Source organism: Panthera leo, chromosome D2 (genome assembly GCF_018350215.1).
Source record: "Panthera leo isolate Ple1 chromosome D2, P.leo_Ple1_pat1.1, whole genome shotgun sequence".
NCBI classification, from domain to species: domain Eukaryota; kingdom Metazoa; phylum Chordata; class Mammalia; order Carnivora; family Felidae; genus Panthera; species Panthera leo.
The window spans coordinates 55590088-55610821 of NC_056689.1; the positions used below are offsets into that span (position 1 = coordinate 55590088).

Consider the following 20734-nt stretch of genomic DNA (forward strand, 5'->3'; position numbering starts at 1 on the left):
CTTGTGCTTTTGGTGTCCGGTAAGAACCCATTGCTACATCCAAAGTCATAAAGATTTATCTCCCTATGTTTCCTTTGAAGAATTTTATAGTTTTCTCTCTTACATTTAGATCTTTGATAAATTTTGAGTTTTTATGTATGGTGTGAGATAATAGTCCAACTTCATTCTTTTGCACATGGTTATTCAGTAGTCCCTGTGTTGTTTCTTGAGAAGGCAGTTCTTTCCCCCACTGAATAGTCTTGACATCGTCGTTGAAAATCAGTTGACCATTGGGGAGCCTGGGTAGCTCAGGTGGTTAAGTGACTGACTCTTGATTTCAGCTCAGGTCATGATCTCACAATTTGTGAGATAGAGCCCCACATCAGGCTCTGGGCTGACAGTGTGGAGCCTGCTTGGGATTCTGTCTCTCTCTGTCTCTGTCTCTGTCTCTCTGTCTCTGTCTCTCTCTCTCTCTCTCCCCCCCTCCCCCGCTTGCTTGCATGTGCACACACACTCTCAAAATAAATAAACATTAAAAACAAAATCAATTGACCATTGATGTGTGGTTTATATCTGGACACATTTCTGTTGGTCTGTATGTCTATCTTTGTGCCAACACTGTGGCTTTATAATAATTTTTGAAATGAGGATGAGTGAATCCTCCAATCTCCCCCCCCCCCCCCCCAACTTCAAAACAAGATTGTTTTGGCTATTTGGACTCCCTTGCAGTTCCATTTGAATTTTAGGATTAGCCTGTCAGTTTCTGCAAAAAACATAGTTGGGATTGTGATAGAGATTGCATTGAATCTGTAGATCACTTTGGCGGGGACGTACTGCCATTTTAACAATATTAGGTTTTCTAATTTAGGAACATGGGATGTCTTTCCGTTTATTTAAGTCTTTAATTTCTTGACATTTCATGTTTTGTGGTTTTTAGTGTGCAGCTCTTCCACTTCCTTGGTTAAATTTGTTCCTAAGTATTTTGTTCTTCTTGATACTATTATACATGAAATTGGATTCTTAATTTCAGATTGTTCATTGTTGATGTATGGAAATGCTACTTATTTTTGTATGTTTTTCATGTATCCTGCAATGTTGCTGAACTTGTTAATTGTGATCGTTTTTTTGTGGATTCTTAGGATTTTCTGTATGTAAGACCTTATCTGTGAAAAGCAGTAGTATTACTTCTTCCTTTCCGATTTGAATGCCTTTTATTTCTTTTACCTAATTGCTCTGGCTAGAACTTCCAGACAGTATTGAATAGAAGTGGCAAGGATGAACATCCTTATCTTGTTCTTCACCTTAATAGGAAGCTTTTCAGTGTTCTACAATTGACTCTGTTAGTTGTGAGTTTTTTCATAGATGGCCTTTATCAGGTTGTGAAAGCTCCTTTCTATTCCTAGATTATTGAGTGTTATCATGAAAGAGTGTTGGAATTTGTTAAATGTTTTTTCTGTGTCAATTGAGATGATTATGTTATTTTTCCCCCTCATTTTATTAATGTGGTGATTGGTTTTTAAAAATTGAGCCACCCTTGCATTCCTGGGATAAGTCCATGGTGTGTAGTCCTCTTAATATGCTGCTGAATGTGGTTTGCTACTATTTTGTTGAGGATTCTTGCATCTATATTCATGAGAGAGATTGGTCTGTAGTTTTCTTGTGCTATCTTTGTTTTCTTATGGGATCTGAGTAATATTGACCTATGGAATGAGTTAGGAAGTATTCTTTCCTCTTCTGTTTTTTTGGAAGTGTTTCCTAAGAGTTGGTATTATTTCTTCTTTAAATGTTTGGGTGAACTGTTTCTTATTGGGGTGCCTGGGTAGCTTAGTTGGTTAAGCATTCAACTCTTGGTTTCAACTCAGGTTATGATCTCATGGTTTGTGTGATTGAGCCCCATGTCAGGCAGGCTCTGTGCTGCTCACAGTGTGGAGCCTGCTTGGGATTCTCTTTCTCTCTCTGTCTCTGCCCCTCCCCTGCCCTGCCCTTGCGCATGCTCTTTCTCTCTCTCTGAACATAAATAAATATATATTTTTTAATGTTTGGGAAAATTTATCGCTGAAGCTATCTGGCTCTTTTCTTTGACAATATTTTATGTATTACTATTTTAATCTCATTATAGATCATATATTTTTATTCTTAAGTCAGCTTTGGTAATTTATAGGAATTTGTCCATTTTATCTATGTTATCAATTGGTTGACATACAATTGTTCATTGTATTCTTTTATAATCCTTTGTATTTCTGTAAAGTCAGTAATATTCCCTACTTTCATTCCTGGTTTTAGTAAATTGAGTCTTCTCTGTCTTATTTCTTGGTCACTCAAGTTAATGGTTTGTCAATGGTGTTAATCTTTTCAAAGAAGTTTTGGTTCCACTAATTTTTTTATTCTCTTTTTTAAATCCATGCCCTTCATTATTTCCTTTCTTCTGCTCGCTTTGCATTTGTTTCTTCATCTCTTTCCAGTTCCTTAAAGAGTAAGGTTATTGATTTGTGATACTTTAAAAAAAAAAATTGTTTTTTTTACATTTATTTATTTTTGAGAAACAGAATGAGACAAAGTGTGAGCGGGGGAGGGGCAGAGAGAGGAGACACAGAGTCTGAAGCAGGCTCCAGGCTCTGAGCAAGCAGTCAGCACAGAGCCTGATGGCGGGGCTTGAACCCATGAACTGTGAGATCATGACCTGAGCCGAAGTCAGACGCTCAACCGACTGAGCCACCCAGGCGCCCCATTTGTGATACTTTTTTAATGTAGGTGTTTACAGTTACAGATTTCCCTCTGAGCACTACTTTTGCTGCATCCCATACATTTTGGTGTTTTGTGGCTATTTTTAATTCTTCTCAAAGTATTTTCTAATTTTCATTGTAATTACTTTTTTTTGACTTGGAAAGTTTCCAATTCCCGTTATCAGTTCTAATCTCATTGCATTATTGTTGAAGATACTTTGTATGATTTCCAGCTTTTTAAATTTATGAGACTTTTTTTGATGGTCTAACATATGGTTTACTGTGGAGAATGTTCCATGTGCACTTGAAAGTAATGTATATCCTGCTTTTGTTGGGTGTAGTGTTCTTTGTATGTCTTTTAGGTCTAGTTGATTTATGGTATTGTTCCAGTTTTCTCTTTCCATTGTATCTTTTACCTTGTTATTTTATCCATTATTGCTAGTGAGGTGTTGAAGTCTATAATAGTGAGCTATTACACCCTTCAGTTCTGTCATTTTTTTGTTTCATGTTTTGGGGCTCTGTTAGGTGCATTTGTGTTTTTAATTGTTAAATCTTGACAGATTGACTCTTTTGTCATATATCTTTGTCTATTGTAACAAGTTTTTAAAAAATTTTTTTAATGTTTATTTTTGAGAGAGAGAAAGAGCATGAGCAGGGGAGGGGCAGAGAGAGAGGGAGAGACAGAATCTGAAGCAGACTCCAGGCTCTTGAGCTGTCAGCACAGAGCTCAAGGTGGGGTTCGAACTTATGAACCGTGAGATCATGACCTGAGCTGAAGTCGGTCACCTAACTAACTGAGCCACCCAGGTGCCCCTATTGGAACAAGTATTAACATATGTTTTGTCTGATATTAGTATACATACTCCCTTTCTCTTTTAGTTGCTGTTTTCATGGACTGTCTTTTCTTTCACTCTCAACCTCTTTGTGTCTTTAGATCTAAAATGAGTCTCAGGTAGACAACATATATAGTTGGATCATGTTTTTTGTGTGTGTGTGTGTGTGTGTGTGTGTGTGTGTGTGTGTGTGTTTTAAATCTATTCTGCCCATCTCTGCCTTTTAATTGGAGAGTTTAATCCATCCATTTACATTTAATGCAATTAGTATTAAGGATATTTGTCATTTTGCTATTTGTTTTCTACGTGTCTTATGTCAGTTCTGTTCTTAAAGTCCTCCATTACTGCCTTCTTTTGTGTCATAAATATTTTCTAATATACTATTTTAAATCCCTTTTTATTTATTTTTCTGTACAATTTATTAATGATTTTTAGTGCTTGCCCTGGGGATATATAATTAACATTTTATTTTATAAAAGTGTATTTCAGATTAACAACAACTTAGTTACAATAGTATACAAAATACTATGCTCTTATGTAGTTCTATCCCCTTATTTTATGCTGTTATTGTCACAAATTACATCTTTATAAATTATATGTCCGTGGACATAAATTTATTTTTTTCTGAAGGAAAAAGGTTTAATATAAAGACGCAGGATTCACATCACAATAAATGATGAGTATTCTTCTCTTAATAAAAGTTCAACTTCTGCATTTTTTTTTCTATTTAAAACTTATCCTGCCTTTTTCCTGTGCTTTCCTATTACTTTGATCCCACCTCTTCCTGTCCATGGTTACATTGAGATTCTCTCTGTCTCTCTCCAGTAGTTTAGAAAGTTTACTCCTACACAAGCTATGATGAATAGCATTAATTTAATACACTCTACCAACATCTAAGAGGAGGTTACAGATATGTAACCTTCCTTTCCCCTACTCCCCAAGTACACTGTTAGCTATCCATTCTCCTGGGTAGAAATGTGGCATTTTGTTTTCCAGTGTTCCTTGTTGATTTTCATGCTCATCAACATAAATTTATAGTTACTGTTGTATGTAGCTGTCTTTTAAATCATAAGGAAAAAAGAGCAGTTACCAAAATACATTCTTCCTTTGTTTCCTTCCTCAAACACTTTATAATATAGTGCTTCTATTACACTTTCCAGATACTATTCCAAAGTTTGCAAGTATTTAATTATCTTAATTTTTTGAGATCAAAACAATTTCATAGCTAAGGAGGGTAAGGAATAAAGAAGACAACTTACCTAAGGCCATAGAACTGTTAAAAGGTAAAGTCAGAAATTTGAACCTAGGTTGTCTGGCTTCAGAATCCATGGTGTTAACCACTAGTCTGTTATTTCCTGAACACTAGTGTTCCTTCTGTTACATTATAACATTGAGTGTAGAATTCAGTTGGACACATAAAACATATTCATTCATGTTGAAAATTCAGAACGGATAAAGTGAAGGATATTGGAGTCAATTGAAAGGGAAGATAACAATTGGAAGGAACTTTTGATCTATGGCCTTGAAGACAAAGCAGGATCAAGACTATTGAGATTTGAGAGAAGCCTTTTTAGACCAAAGGAACAGGATGAGAAGAGGGATTAAGACAAGCAAAAGCAAGTTATATTCAAGAAACAAAATAGTTTTGAGTTGAGCGTCCTTGAAGGAAATTGGAAGGGAGAGGGTTGAAAAATTCACATCTGGAATGATTTAAAAGCCACACTTCATAGTTTGGATTTTATTCTGCAGACAGTAGGTAGTCACTGAATGTTTTTGAGCATACAAAGTCTATTTAGAATTTACTTTATATGTAAATATGTGTATAAATCTGAAGACTAACTCAAACTTTCGTTTAATTTAAAATTTTCATAAACTTGTGGAGGCTTATTTTGGTAGGGACCAGATTAAAGTTTGCTCTTTTGTACTGCCATATATTAAGGTATGTTAGAGATATGTTATAAAGTAGTCATTTTTTTTTGAATTTTTATTTATTTTTGAGAGAGCGTGAGTAGGGGAGGGACAGAGGTGGGGGGGGGGGAGGCACAGAAGATCAGAAATGGGCTGTGCACTGAGAGTAGCAAGCCATAAGTGGGGCTTGAACTCTGGAACCAAGAGATTATGACCTGAGCTGAAGTCGGATGCTCAACTGACTGAGCCACCCAGGTGGCCCAAAGTAGTGATTTTTTAAACATGAATATTACAGAAATTTAAAGAAATGTGTTTGATTATATTGAAGGGTATGTGCTTCCTTTCAAGATCTTCTCTTGTATGAGAGGTAGAAAGGTATATCTATTTATTTTAATTACATGCCATATGAAATGGTTCAGATGACCTATCGTATTTTTAAAGTGTTAACAACGAAGTTGTTTGCCAGATACTGGATATATAACCATAAATGAGACCTGGTCATATTTTCAGTCTCTTTTCTTTTCTAATTGGTAAGCATTGGAATGCTCCAGTATTCAATCTTCTTCCTTCCTTTCATTTTTATCTGCCTCATTAACTGAAAGTGATCTCTAGTTTTAAGGCCTTAAATTCTGTGTGTACTTTGATTTCCAATGAACCCAAACTTTCTCCTTTTAAACTCAAACCCACCTATCCAATTCCTTCTGCATGTATCCACTTTGATTTGTGAAAGGCATGTCAGATTTAACATGTCCCAATCTGAACTAGATTTCTCTGTGCCAAAATTGTTTCGCCTTCAGTTCTCTCCATCTCAGAAAATTAAAAAAAAAAAAAAAAAAAAAAAAAAATTTTTTTTTTTAATGTTTTTTATTTTTGAGACAGAGCATGAGCAGGGGAGGGGCAGAGAGAGAGAGGGAGACACAGAATCCAAAGCAGGCTCCAGGCTCTGAGCTGTCAGCACAGAGCCCAGTGCAGGGCTTGAACTCATGAGATCATGACCTGAGCTGAAGTCGGATGCTTAACCGACTGAGCCACCCAGGCGCCCCTCCATCTTAGAAAATTAACATTAAGGTTCACTCAGTTCTTAGACCAGAAGCCTAAGTATTGTTTTTAATACTTTTCCCTCCCATTCCACATCCAGTGCATCATCAGAGCAAGTTGGTTATATCTTCAAAATATTTTCTATACCCAGCCACCGCTCTCTACCTTCATGATTGCCATACTATTTCAAGCCACCGTTATCTCTTGCCAAGCCTCTAGTAATGATAGTCTTTTAATGATGCTTTCCTCATAATCAGTTATCTGTGCACCCACCTGCTAATCTTAAACAATAGAAGTCTGTAACACCTCCACCAGTACCCAAAGGTAAAACTAGTTGATTTCTTTTAAATTCGGAATCCTCACCGTGGCCTGCAGATTCTTGCCTCTAGATTTCTGACTTCATTTCCTACCTTCTACCTTATTCACTTTGCTCAGATAATACCAGCTTTCTTGCTGTTTCTCAGCTATACCATACTTCATACCATATACTGCTTCAGTGCCGTTCCATCTGCCTAGAATGTTCCTGTCTTGGATATCTGTGTGGATTGATCCCTCACTGCATTCAGTGCTCAAAATGTTGCCACTTAAAGTCTTCTTCTGACCTCTTTAAAGATTCTCCTTCCTAATTCCCTTCCCAAGTTTTCTCCATGTACTCAGTCAGGGTTTATCAGGGCTTAGTTGTTATCCCCCTCTCTACTGTCTTCTTCTATCATTACTTTGACTTACTTTTATCATACATTTTATCATCATCATCATCATCATCATCATCCTCCTCATCATCATTTGTATCGTTTGTCTTCTTTGCCAGAATTAAAGTTCCTTGATAGGAACTTTTTATTGTTCACAGCTGCATCCCTAGTATCTGACTCCTAGACACTCAGTATCTATATAGTCCACCAAGAAAAGGAGGCTCAGAAACAGTAGAAAATGATTTTATATTATTTAACTTAAAAAAAAGAAAACGAAAGAAATTGCCCATCTCCCACCTTGTAGTGTAATTTTAGTATGTTTGAGAAAATATGTAATGACAAAAGACTATTACAAATTCAGTAATGCTTTTTAAAGAAACCTATATTTTGTTCACAGCAAAATAGCATTTGAAGAAATAGTGGCTGTATATACAAGCACATTTTTATTTAATTTACAAACCGTGCTCATATGGATTTACTGACCTTGTAATGATGGAGTTCCTCTAAGGAATTGTGGCCCACAGATTGTGAACTCCTGGTGTAATTGACTCATTCCTAATCAACTTCCGATTTGCATTTAAATGGCTTCTTTTTAACATAATTACTCTACCCAAGACAGTTTGGGTAGAGTAATATATAACAGAAAAAATGAACCCAACTGTCCTTGGATTTCCAAAGAACTAAATTCATCTGACCTAGCTACTTACTACCTTTGTTCTTTTGGTTACTTAACATCTTAGAATCTCATTTATGGCATTGTGTGTGTAGATATATGAAATTATTTTGGTAATGTTCCAGTTACTTAGTACATATTCTTTTCCCCTCCTTTTTCAGGACCTTATCTTACTCTTTTTTTCTGTCTTTGCTGTGGTTACAGCTTTTTATGAAAAAAAGTATTCTGTCATCTCTGTTCTTGGACCAGCAAAGCTAGCCATTAATTATGTTCTGGTTTTAGTTCATAGATAAAGGGAACTTGGTTGAACTCAAGCAGAAAATCCATCCTTTTTCTATCAGATATCGATTACCCTTGTGTTTTATTTACTTTACTTAACTGTATATTTGGGTCTTTAACATGCCAGACATATAAAGTGGAATCATTCTAAAATCTAAAACCACTCAGAGGGTATAGGAATTAGGAAGGTGTGTTTACATTCTTCCAACAGAAATTTACTGACTGTAGTTTAAGAAACAGGTTGATATTAAGAGAAAGATAGGCTCCAGTTCTTTGCTGAAAATCTAGTGGATAAAACGCCAAAAAATAATTACAGTGTATGTAGTTTATAAGTGGTAGTATAAGCAGCACTGATGAGGATGTTCCTAAGCTTGCCTAGGGCTTGAGGAATGAGCTAAAGGATACCTTAGAATGAACTAGATTGAGGGTTGCAGGAGAACATTCCAGGTAGAGGACATGCTATGCTTAAAAGGCATGGAAGCATTGCCATATATGTAGTGATTAATAAGTCAGTCTGACTAGAGCATAGTGTGTATAGGTAGAAAATGGTAGCAGGGGAGACTGAAAAGGTAGTATGAGGCTAGACAGACCCTCAGTGATCTTGGGTATCATCCAGGAGTTTGAAGTCTTCAGTATTATTGGAAACCATCAAAGGTTGGTAAAACTGAGAAAAGATGGAAAAAGTTTGGCAGCATTGTGATGGATGGATTCTGTTGGGGATGGTGGTGTAGGGGGATGCTGAAGTAGTAAAATGAATGAAAAGTTCGAAGATGTTATTAGTAGGTAGTGGAGAAATTGAAGAGCCTGGGTTGTAGAATCACAGGCCTGGTTTTAAACCTAGGCTCTGCCTCTTTGTAGTTGTATGAAAAAATTAGTTGCTTTGATTTTCTTATGTGTACTAGGTACTAATAATACCTACTTTACAGTATTCCTCTGAAGATTTTGTTATAGTGGGTATGAAGTACCTGATACAGTACTTGCCTGATGCCAGCTAAGGGCTCAGTTAATGATAATATGAACGACATGTACTGTAATTATTAAGGTAAGAGATGGTGAGACCTGACTTTAGGGATGGAAAAGAGAATAGGTTTGGATGGATCTGTCTGAATTGGAATGAATAGGACTCAGTGACTGGAAGACCTGATTACTGTCTTATGAAAGAATGGAATCAGACAGACTGAGATTTGTAATCTGAATGGTTTAGGTTGAAGGGGTTAGGGATGCCATTTTCCTGGTAAGGAATACAGGAGTCACTGGTTGAGATGAAGTGTAGAATGATTTTGATTTGGACTTTTTGAGGTATTTGGGATATCTTGGTGATGATATGAATGGAGCAGGCAGTTAGAAATAAGGTCTGGGGCAAGAGATAAGAGATTGGAGAGTTACCAGTATATGCATGGTAGCAGAAATGTGTGTAAATCTTAATGGCAGGGCATATATTTTAAACAGATCCTCTGTATACCCACACTGCTGAGCTCTATATTAACACTCGATTGGTTCTTGCTGTTAAAAGTGATATTTAAAAAATAATATCCTTAAGGTGGCTTTGTGTATAAGGTAAGGCATGGTTACTTTGATTTCTAATTTAATGTTCACTTTTACTTACAGTTATAAATGTAAAACCTACTTTTCCTAAAATACAGATCTTACTCTAATTTTAAATTTCTGATAAATATTTTAGTTTAACTTTTAAAGCATTTTAATCTGTAATTATGAATTAAAATTTTTATATTTTCTCTTTAGGTATTTAACAAAATCTCCCTTCGTGTCTAAGTAAATATTAAGAATCATAATTTAGACTTATAAATGTGATTGTTCATAAGTTTAAGTATTCTAATACAGTGTACAAACTTAAGGTTTCAGTCTAAAACTACAAGTCTAAATCAGCTATTCAATTGCATATTTTATTTTTAAAAAATGTTCATTCTGAGAGAGCAGGCATGAGATGGGGAGGGGCATCTGAGAGAGAGACAAAGAGAGGGAGAGAGAATCCCAAGGAGGCTCTACTCTGTCAGCATAGAGCCAACCCGGGGCTTGATCTCACGAACCATGAGATCATGACCTGAGCTGAAGTGGGATGCCTACCAACTGAGCCCAGGCACCCCTGGGATGTTATTCCTAAGTCATTACTTTTTAAATTATATCGTGTTTGTTTGTTTATATATAGGTTTATTTTATTATTTTGAGAGATATTTATAAGTTTATGTTATTTAGAGAGAGAAAGAGAGAGCACACGGGAGGGGCAGAGAAAGAAAGAGAGAGGATCCCAGGCAGGCTCCATCCCACGAAGTGCAAGATCGTTACCTGAGCTGAAATCAAGAGTTTGACACTTAACTGACTGAGCCACCTAGGCTCCCCAGTAACAACTATTTACACTTAACTATTAATTTTACTGGTATACTGCTTACCTTTTCTTTCTCTCTCTCTTTCTTTCTTTTTCTTTCTTTCTTTCTTTCTTTCTTTCTTTCTTTCTTTTTCTTTTCTTTCTTTCTTTCTTTCTTTCTTTCTTTCTTTCTTTCTTTCTTTCTTTCTTTCTTTCTTTCTTTCTTTCAGAGAGAGTGTGTGTGTGTGCGTATGCAAGCATGAACAGGGGAAGGGCATAGGGTGAGAGAGAGAATCTTAAGCAGGCTCTGTGCTCCCAACTCAGGGTTCTGTCTCAGGAATGTGAGATCATTGGTGCCGAAATCAAGCATCAGAAGCCCAACTGACTGAACCAACCCAGGCATTCCCCCACCATTATTTTTTATGTAAACATTGTTTTCTCTTTTTAGGAGGTCTTTGTTTTGAATTATTTTTTTATTAGCTGAACTACTTTCGGTTGCTCTTACCCCAGAGTGAATGCTGTCCTGCTTTTCAAATCAGAGCATGTTTCCTTCTTTCTTTTCTTTTACCCATGTCTTTGAATAATAGACTGGCTACAGGGGTGCCTAGGTGGCTCAGTCGGTTGTACGTGCGACTTCAGCTCAGATCAAGATCTCACAGTTTGTGGGTTTGAGCCCCGCACCAGGCTCTGTGCTGACAGCGCAGAGCCTGGAGCCAGTTTTGGATTCTGTGTCTCCCTCTCTCTCTGCCCCTCCCCTGCTCTCACGCTCTGTCTCTGAAAAATGAATAAACCTTAAAATTATAATAAGAGTAATAGCTTGGCTACAAAAAGTGTATGTTTTTTGTTTTAACACTCAGAATTTTGTAAACATACCTCCATTGACTTTTAGCATTTACTTCTGATAAAATGACTGGCAGTCTAAATCCCTTTTCTCTTAAGTAAAAAAAGGAAAAATTTTCCCTTTTTTTGGAGCTTTTAAACTTTTATTTTTGAGGTTGAGATATTTTACCAGGTAAGTGCTACATCTACATGCTTTTTTCCCCTTGAGTACTCTGCCCCAGTATTTCTCAGAGCCTTTAGACTCCAGATAATACTCAACATTAGGAAGTTTTCTTCTTGTTCTCCTTCTGCTTCTCTTAAATAAACAAACAAACAAACAAAAAAACTTTTTTTTTTCATTTATGTTCTTTGCTTTTTCTTGCTAGAAATCGTGTTTTACAGTATTGAATGCCCTGGCTACCTCCTCATGATCTCTGTGCCTTCAGATTCACTATATATTGTGAGGACATTTTTATTGATTGGTTGAGAGTTGGGGGGTGGGGGGAAGGGGCAGAGGGGGGGAGAGAGAGAGAGAGACAGACAGACAGACAGAGACGGAGAATCTTAAGCAGGTTCCGTGTTCAGCACAGAGCCTGATGTGGGGCTCAATGGTGAGATCGTGACCCGAGCCCAGATCAAGAGCCAGACACTTAACCAGCTGAGTCACCCAGGTGTCCTATGAGGACCTTTCTTAAGTTAGTTTTCTAAATCACAAATTTATTGTATATTTTTCTGCTTAGTACCTCTGTTTGATTATTTTGACAGTTTTTCTTTTTTCCTTCTCTCCCAAACACATATTCTCCACTTTTTTCTGAGTAGAGAATAACATTTTAAAAATGTTATTCTTAAATAAATAATTATTATTATAAAATAATTATTACTAATTATTATAATAAATGTTATTTGAAATAATTTCTTCAAGTTCTAGTATTTTTTCTTCATTAATTGTTTTAGTTTGAGCCATTAGTTGTAATTAGATTGTTGTTTCTCTCCAATGTAGTTGGTCAGGTTTTTTCATCAGTTCTTGTGCTGGGTAGTTCTGAGGGTGATAAGTGTGCCAGCAAATGGGCTCCTCACAGTGCATGGGCTGGGATCAGATGCTCAGGAAGAGAGGAAGGACTTAGTGAATGTAGTTGCCCAGCAGTGGGGGAGGAGGAAGTCTAGAGTAATGAGAAGAGGAACCTGGTTTTTGTTCATTACCTGTAGGAGTTTATCTACGTTTCTTTGGTTGTATGATACATTGAGAAAGATGGAACATCAGTAAAAAGGTATTCTTTACCTTATGTTATCTTGGATAAAATATAAAAGATTATATAATCTGGTGCCTTTTTTTTTTTTAAACCAGCAAGCACCTCTGAACTGATATTTCATAAAATAATACTACTCTGTTGGAGACCGAGCTCTTTTATACCAAGCACCAAGTTTTACAAGATTCCCCAGGACCTTGATGTAAAAATTGCTAATTTTCTGACGTGCCCCTGATTTTCCTTTTTAGCACCTCTTTATCTCTCAAACTACTAATGTCTATACTGTACCTCAGAGAAAAGGTTCCCAAGACCCATGAACCATTTTTTCATTCCATCCTTAATTTTTTGTTTCAAAAGCACGGACTATATTGCTTACTGACTTATGTTCGCTATGTATTTGATATGTTTCTGTCCTGTTATTTTTCATAACCTACTATTCCGTTTTGGTTACAAATAAAGTAGTGACTATGATTAAGATTGAAGAGGGAATATGTGAAAAATTGTAATCTATCTTTTGTTTTTGAGAGGTAGATGATTAAATTAGAAGCTGCAAACCAAGCATGTAGAGTCCTAGTTTAAGAGAGAAAAATGAGGGAAACAGGAAGACCTGCCTAGCCTTCCTGGAATATTAAATCTCCTTGAGGAGATAAGATATAAATACATGAAAAGAAAAGCAAAAAAATAAAGTTTAGATAGCCTATGACAAATTTTATTTTACAGAATAGATTGCATAGAGAGCACTTTGCACATGACAGAAAACAAAGAAAACATAAGGAATTGACATTTATTTAAAAGGGGAGAGTGATAAGTGAATTCTGAGGATGAGAAAACTGGAAATCCAACTTCATGAGGGCAGTCACCATGTCTGTTCACCACTGGCTGTTCACACTATCAGTGCCTGCCATTGTCCATGCTAGATGGTCAGCTCTCAGTTAATGTCAGTTGAATAAGCAGACATGTATTTGTTGAACAAATTGAAGAGTGCCTTGAACGAGATAATTTATTTTGGCAGAGGTGAGATGCAGAGGCCTGAGAAAATATTAGGATGACTGAATACATCAGAATACTAACATGACAAGCTCTGAGAATGGGCACAAAGTTGTGGGAAATAAGGCTGCTGCTAATGGTAGCTTGGAGCCAAATGATAAGCAGCTTTGATTGCTGGACTTAAGAATTTGGGATTTGTGTTTTAAACAAAGAATTTTTCGGAACAGATAATGGCATTGTCAAAGCAGTATTTTAGGAGTAGTCTAAAAACACAGTGGAGGTTGCTGTGAGGAAGAGACTGGAGACCCAACTTTGAGACCCATTGTGATGTTGGACAGGAATTCTTTGAACACTGGTTGTGTCCAATAAAATTATGAATATTTCCTCACATGTAATGTATTCCATAAAGATGGTTTTTAAGCTCTAGTGATTGAACATAATGACATAGCTGTCTTTTTCAGTATTTATTTAATTTTCCATGGCATTTTGTTATTGATCTCATGGCTTTTCTGTGAGATCATGGTATAAATTTTGAATACATTTGTTCTTCCCTTATTTGCCTTTTGTTAATGTCAAGCATAGCACATGAGCCGTTTCTTGTTGCTATGCAACTGCTAAATTCAATATTTAATGTTAATAAAACTGAGTAGCATTAAATTCAGTTAACAGGGTAGCAGGATATGGCTTTACAGTGTCTAATTGATAATATTTGTAAGGTTTAATGTATTGTTACAGATGTGAGCAAAATAGGAGTGACCTGTTTATAGTTGCTCTTTTGGTCAAAATTATTTGTGGTTAAGTCACCAGATTTTTTTTTTTTTTTAATTTATTGTTTTTGGTCTTTCCCTTTCATGGTTTTTTGATATGTGATTCAGTTTTTTGTTTAGTGTCTCTGTGTTATTGATGAAGTTTTTATTCTATTTTCTTATTCTTTCAGATTCTGTTATTTTGTAATTTTAATAATTTTCACTCTCAAAGCTTATAAGCCTTTTTTTCCTGGTATTATTTCTTGCTATATTAACATTTTTCCTTCTCAGGAATTTATACTTAGTATGCAAGTTTGGAATTTGTCACAATTTCATATAAATCTAGATGAAAGCATATTTATTACATGTGTTCTTTGGGACAAGAGCCACTTATAATCTCTTTTAGCTATTTGCAGTGTGTACTGGGTACTTTAAAGGTATTGAAATGCTTTCATTAATATTCGTGAAATAGGGCTTTAGAGTTGGGAGGCAGGCTGTGGGATTTATTTAAGGGGTTTGGGGAGGGGAGACTAGTGTTGAGAATATCTAGTTTGCAGGCCCAAGATAGATAGGATCTAGCAATTCCTTCTCATTCTCTTAACCACCATTTCCCCAACCTCTAAACCCCCAGTCCAACCCTTTCTCCTCCCTAGTTTGGGGAAGAGAGACCATAGTGATTTAGCAGAAAATGTTTTAGCAAATAATAAACAGAGACACAGATAACTCTTACTTGTTTGAATGGATAGTTTGATTTTGTTAATGTCCTTGGAATAATTTTGATGGGAAGAATTAAGGAGAGTTGAAAAACAATTGCTCCTTAATAATAAATGAAAAATCTAGAATCTAGAAAATAGTGTAGAAAAATCAACTCTTTACAATGTAGTTAACATAGACTCTAGAGATTATTCTGTTGAAAACAATGGCTTAATACTGTGGACAAAAAAGTCTTTTGCTCTGCATTGTTCTTCTTTTTTTAATTATTAAAAATAATCTTTTTTAATTTTTTAAATTTATTTTTAAGAGAGAGACAGAGCATGAGTAGGGGAGGGGCAGAGAGAGACGGAAACACAGAATCCAAAGCAGAGCTGTCAGCACGGAGCCTGAGGGACGCAGGGCCTCAAACCTGTGAACTGCGAAATCATGACATGAACCCAAGTTGGCCTCTTAACCTACTGAGGTACCCAGGCGCCCCGTATTAAATTTTGATCTTTTTTTAGTTTTTTAAAGATTTTTAAGTAATCTCTACATCTCCTGTGCAGCTTGTTTGAACCTATATCCCCAAGATCAAGAGTCCCTTGCTCTACCGACTCAGCCAGGCACCCCTGCATTATTATTCTTATAAAGAGACAAAATCCTGTTTGTAAGCACCATCTTTTCTACCCCTTTACCTTCAAACCCTTTATGGTGATTGTATTTGTAGTAAGGAAGTGCTAACTATGTGGTGAACCTTCATGTATCCACCTGGCTATAGTATTTTAAATTAGTGGTTCCCTCCCTTTTGAGCATAAGAGTACTTTCTAATTTTTTTTAATTATAAAGTTGTGATTATAGATTATGTGACAAAATACATAGGGCCCCAAAATACATAATACACACTAGGAATTCAGTAACATTTTGTGTATTTTCTTAATTACAATAACTTTTTTTTTTTTTTGCATTTGAACAGTACTATGAACACTGCATGCACAAGACACGTTAATTCTTTCTGAAGATCATTCTTGAAGTACATATGGATTCGTGGACCCCTTGTAACTGTTTGAGCTCCCAGTGAGATCCTTAGTTTGGGAACCACCACTCTTAACCTGTTATTTCTCTTATGTTATATAAAGGTGCAGTCTGATTCCTTTCCCCTTTTCCCTCCTTATTCTCTTTATGAACCATAGGAAACAGTAAGATGGCCAAGATTTTTTCATTGTTTTTCATTGAATCGGCCATATTTGAGGTAATAAATCCAAAAAAAAATTTTTTTTTTTTAAATAATGTGGAAGGTGATAATATTTTAAACATTTATATACAGATATATTTGGATTTTTTCTTTCTTTTTTTTGTATGTATAACTAGTGAGTTCTACCTTCATAAAGGAACCAGCAAGTAGTTATTGTGGCAATGTAAAAAAGTTACAAAGATCTTTTTCTTTTAAAATATTATGACTTTTTCTTTAGTAATAAAGGTATTCTCAGTGAGAATTTTCCTTCTTCAGAAAACTGTGGACTTGATGGGTGCTTGGGTGGCTCAGTCAGTTGAGCGTTGCACTTTCGCTGAGGTCATGATCTGGTTCGTGAGTTTGAGCCCCACATCGGGCTCACTGCTGTCAGTGTGGAGCCCATTTTGGATCCTGTCTCCCTCTCTCTCTGCCCCTCCCCTCCTTGTGCTCTTTCAAAAAGATAAATAAAACATTAAAAAACTGTTAGCTTGAAAAATCTATTATCTCAGTTCATATTCAGAAACAGGCTATTTAGATTAATCCAGAATGTTGTGGAAATTTTGAAACGATTTGACTCTTCCATTGGGGAAGGTGCCTTTTAAAATGGATTTTGAGCATTTATGTAAGGAGGTATTTGGGATTTTGTACAATGATAGGACAACCCGTGAGTTTCCATTCTTTCATTGGTTATTTCTAGTGTTGTCTGTTTTGTGTTGTTCTCGAATGTGCTGTGAATTTGTATTGAATGTTAATCATGGACAAAAATGCAAATGTTCCTTTTAGGTTTGTCATTGACACTCTTTCCTCAGCATCCCTTCTGTAATACTCTGGGGATCCTTGAGAACTGGAGGAACACACCATCTTTTTTTCAGCAGCAGATTAATATTACCTTACTATAGGGAGTGTTACTGTAATAATGGATTTTTTTTTCATCCTTTCAGGGTTTGAAAGTATTCTTGAAGGGCTGTTTGGACCTGCATTATTAAAAGATCTCAGTTTATATAAAGGTATTCAAAATCTTTTTTTTTTTTCTTTCCTCTTTGGTATATTTCAAATTCTTCCTGGTGACATAGCTGATACTTTTGTGATTTAAACCCCAGTCTCTTTCTCCTTTTTACTCAATTTTATGTGAGTTAAAGCTGTATCCCTATAAACATTTTTGTGTTTAGTTGATAATGCAAATATATGTATTAATAAGATATATTAATTAGTGAACAGTTATTAAGAATATTAAGACAAGTAAGGAACCTGTCCAGTGCTTAGGATTTTTTGTTGTTTGTTGTTAAATAATATTTTTGAAATTCTCATTTGTTTGAAAAATTCACTTTTGTAACTGTTAATTTGGTATTCCAACTCTTTTTGCAGACTGTGAACCTGAAAGCATTTCTGATTGGACTTTTGATGAAAACTGTCTATTCTGTTGCTTAAGAAGAGATAAAGTAAAGGTAACGAAAAAACTTGTGTAACTTATCTAGTGTGGTATTTTATAGTTTTTATTTTTTCAAAATTTGATTATTTGTTGGGGGATTTGTAGGAAGAGGAAGGTATGATTCCATATTTATTTATAAAAGATTTGATAGTAACTGAGTTTTGCAATTTAGACTGTTTCTAGTCTGTTGATTAGCCTATTGAGAAATCTGTATCCCAACATGCATTGCTTTATTTATATAGTTCATTAAGCAGAATAATTAACTAGATCTCAAACTGTTGAGTGTATTTTAAATATGAAATGTATGGTAATTGAAGCAATGGGAGTCATTTGTACAAAAAGAACAGTAGCATGGATCTGGATCAAGTAGTTACTAATTCATGTAGATTTATGATAAACTGTGGTTTATGCTTTAGTATAAGATGTTTCTTCATTGTATTGGAGCATGAATGCTGTTTATATTCAGTTGTTGTAGAAGTTCGCTGTATTCTGTTTTTATTGCTTTGTATTAAACATAAATGGAGTTTTGATTTAGAAACATCATTTCAAATGTTGGAAACATTTATTAATAATAGTTTGCTATCTTATGTTTCTTTTCATGGTACTTTTGTATTCTGTTTTAAAGCTTTGGAAGCATTTTGAATTCCTTCCTCCCCCCTGTATACTTCTAACTAGATCATTGACCAGGTTCTATAAGTTCTTCCTTCATAGGAAGGAATTACATTCTTTTTCTTTCCACAGTCCTTACCGTGGTTCAGACCATTAGCATTATTTCTAAACTACTGAAATAACATGATTGGTCGCTTTTAGTTTTCTTTAGTCTTTTAAACACTGCTACCAGTGTAAACTCCTTCCCCCTAACCTTCATGCCTTAAATAGTGTGGAAACGTTATCTCATACTCAGTCTCCAGTGACTTTCTCATTGTATTCTGGATTTATTATTAGCCTAATGATCTGTGCCTCAGTATGCTGCACAGTTAGTTCACTTCTCTTTCTAATGCTGCCCCCCAATTGTCTTTTATACAGTTTTCTTTCAGCTAAACTGGTGCAATCATTTGTTTTTTGTTTTTTGTTTTTTTTTTTGTCCAGTCATTTGTATTAAATAACATGCTTTTACTATTTGGACTACAGCACTACATATACCCATTGTTCTCTATCGCTTGAAATTCCCCTGCCCTTAACTCTTAGCTTAAGCTTCTATCCTGCTATCACTGGTATACCTCTGCTCTTATTGCTGTTTCTAAACTTCACACTGTTGTAGTAAATGTTATCTATACCAGTTACTTGTCAGTTAATATTCTGCCTTATTTTGTTCCTATTTTTCTATGTTTGCATCTTGTGTTCTTAACTGCGTTGTCAACCTCTGAACACTGTGAACCATGTTGTATACTTCTTTGTTACCTCTGCTTGTAACCACTGTACCATTATTTATCATTGTTGGCAAGTTGCTTTCAAATCTGAAAGCCAATTTAAGAGCCTTTTAATGTTCTTTTCTGGCATCTTTTCTTGTTTACTACATGAAAAGTTGTTCCTGGGACTATCCCGGATGGTCTGTTCCCATTGAGTGAATGTGGAGAGTGTTTTGAAATTTAATGTGGTTTGAGAAAGACCAGAAAATTAAGCAACTGCTAGTGAAGTTGAAATTGGTCATTTTGAATTGTGTGTGTATGCACGCATGTGCATGCATGTTGTGACTGTTGAGCAAGTCATTTAGTAAGCATTTTGGTGGAATAGAAGGAGCAAGTGTTAATTATCTTTTTTAAGGTAGGATTAGGAGGAAAGCCCTTCTATGCTCAGTAATTGAGTACAGTATATCCTTGTAATATGATTGAGTTTTCCGTTGCTGTATGCGGGTAAAATACTGTATGAATATTTTTAGAAGACAGAACTAGCAAGACCTGGAACTATGTAGCATTTAAAACAGCTGCTCTTACCGTTTTAGTTCCTCAATTTCTAGTTGCTTTTCTAACTAGAAAGAGTATTTCCGTTTGACAACCTAGCTAGTTCTGGGAAAGCTGGTATTCTCCATTAGAAACTTCACTACTTATCTTTGACATTTAATTTTTTCAGAGACAGCCATAACAACTATAGTGGAAAATAGGAAAAAAGAGAGCTTAGAAAATGTAAATTGCCAAGTATAGATCTCTAATTGTGTTAGATTTAAAGTGATTGAACTGAAACTCTTTGCAGGCACTTGGAGCATCTCATATGAGAATTACTACAATGTGTAGATAAATTTATCCACTGGGTTGAAGTTTACACTTTTTAAGGCTGGCTTTAAGATTTCAAAGAGAAGGAAATATCTGGAGAGTATGGTAATAGCCAATGGGTGGCAGCATAGAGCATGATAATGGAATCTTGAGTTTGGAGTTGGCATGATGAGATCTCCAAACAATATTTGGAAAAGCTGTTAGAACTATTGGTCTGATAGTTGGGAAAGAAATGACGCTTATGCATATTTTTCATTTTGGATTTTCAGTGGGTACTGAAGCTGTTAAAATGGTTAAAGTAAATACATTATGTTTATTTTTTTTAAATACATAGGTAAAAAATACAAAGTAGACTCTCTTTGGAAAATAGAACAGGAATTCACCTAGAAATTAGTAAAACAACTGTTGTCTACCCTTCAAGACCCTATAGTGGTTAGAAAATAAAATTTTTAAGAGATAGGAAAATACATTTTTTTAACATCTGCTATGTGTACTATGTACCATTTGCTTATATTTGTTCCCATTTAAATCCTCACAGCAATCCTGTAAAGTTGGTTAAAGGCATCCCAGTTTTACAAGTAAAGGAATTAGAAGGGTCACAGAGACTAAGTTACAGGATAAGTCAAATGGCTGGAATTTGATCCCATGGTTTTTTAATTACATGCATTTTGATAACATAAGTAGGAACAGGAACATGGAAACTGGGGAGCAGGAATTAAAGTAGAACTTGGAATTACTCACTTTGAAAGACAGAAGAGATAAGTGTGTAGATGGTCATGAGTATATTTCAAATAGCCACTCTCAGCTGTGCCTAAGAATCTGTTAGTGAGTGCCTGCCTCGCTGGCTGACTGGCTTCTTTCTTTTGTGTTTGTTGGGCACATAGTGGGCACTCGGTAAAATATTTACTAAATGAGGAATTAAGAAAT

The 20734-nt window shown here is 35.5% G+C and overlaps 1 protein-coding gene across 3 annotated transcripts in view; it reads left to right on the plus strand.

Moving 5' to 3' along the window:
- Positions 1–20734, plus strand: part of LCOR (ligand dependent nuclear receptor corepressor) — a 144407-nt gene that overhangs the window by 53351 nt on the left and 70322 nt on the right. For 2 of the 3 annotated variants that reach the window (XM_042908158.1, XM_042908160.1), the window contains exons 1-3: positions 15292–16073; positions 17110–17175; positions 17534–17613. In XM_042908158.1, the coding sequence (XP_042764092.1) occupies positions 16061–16073; positions 17110–17175; positions 17534–17613 (159 nt within the window). In that variant the 5' untranslated portion in view covers positions 15292–16060. Of the gene's footprint in view, positions 1–15291; positions 16074–17109; positions 17176–17533; positions 17614–20734 lie in introns of those variants that run through there. The other variant, XM_042908159.1, reaches the window with a different exon arrangement.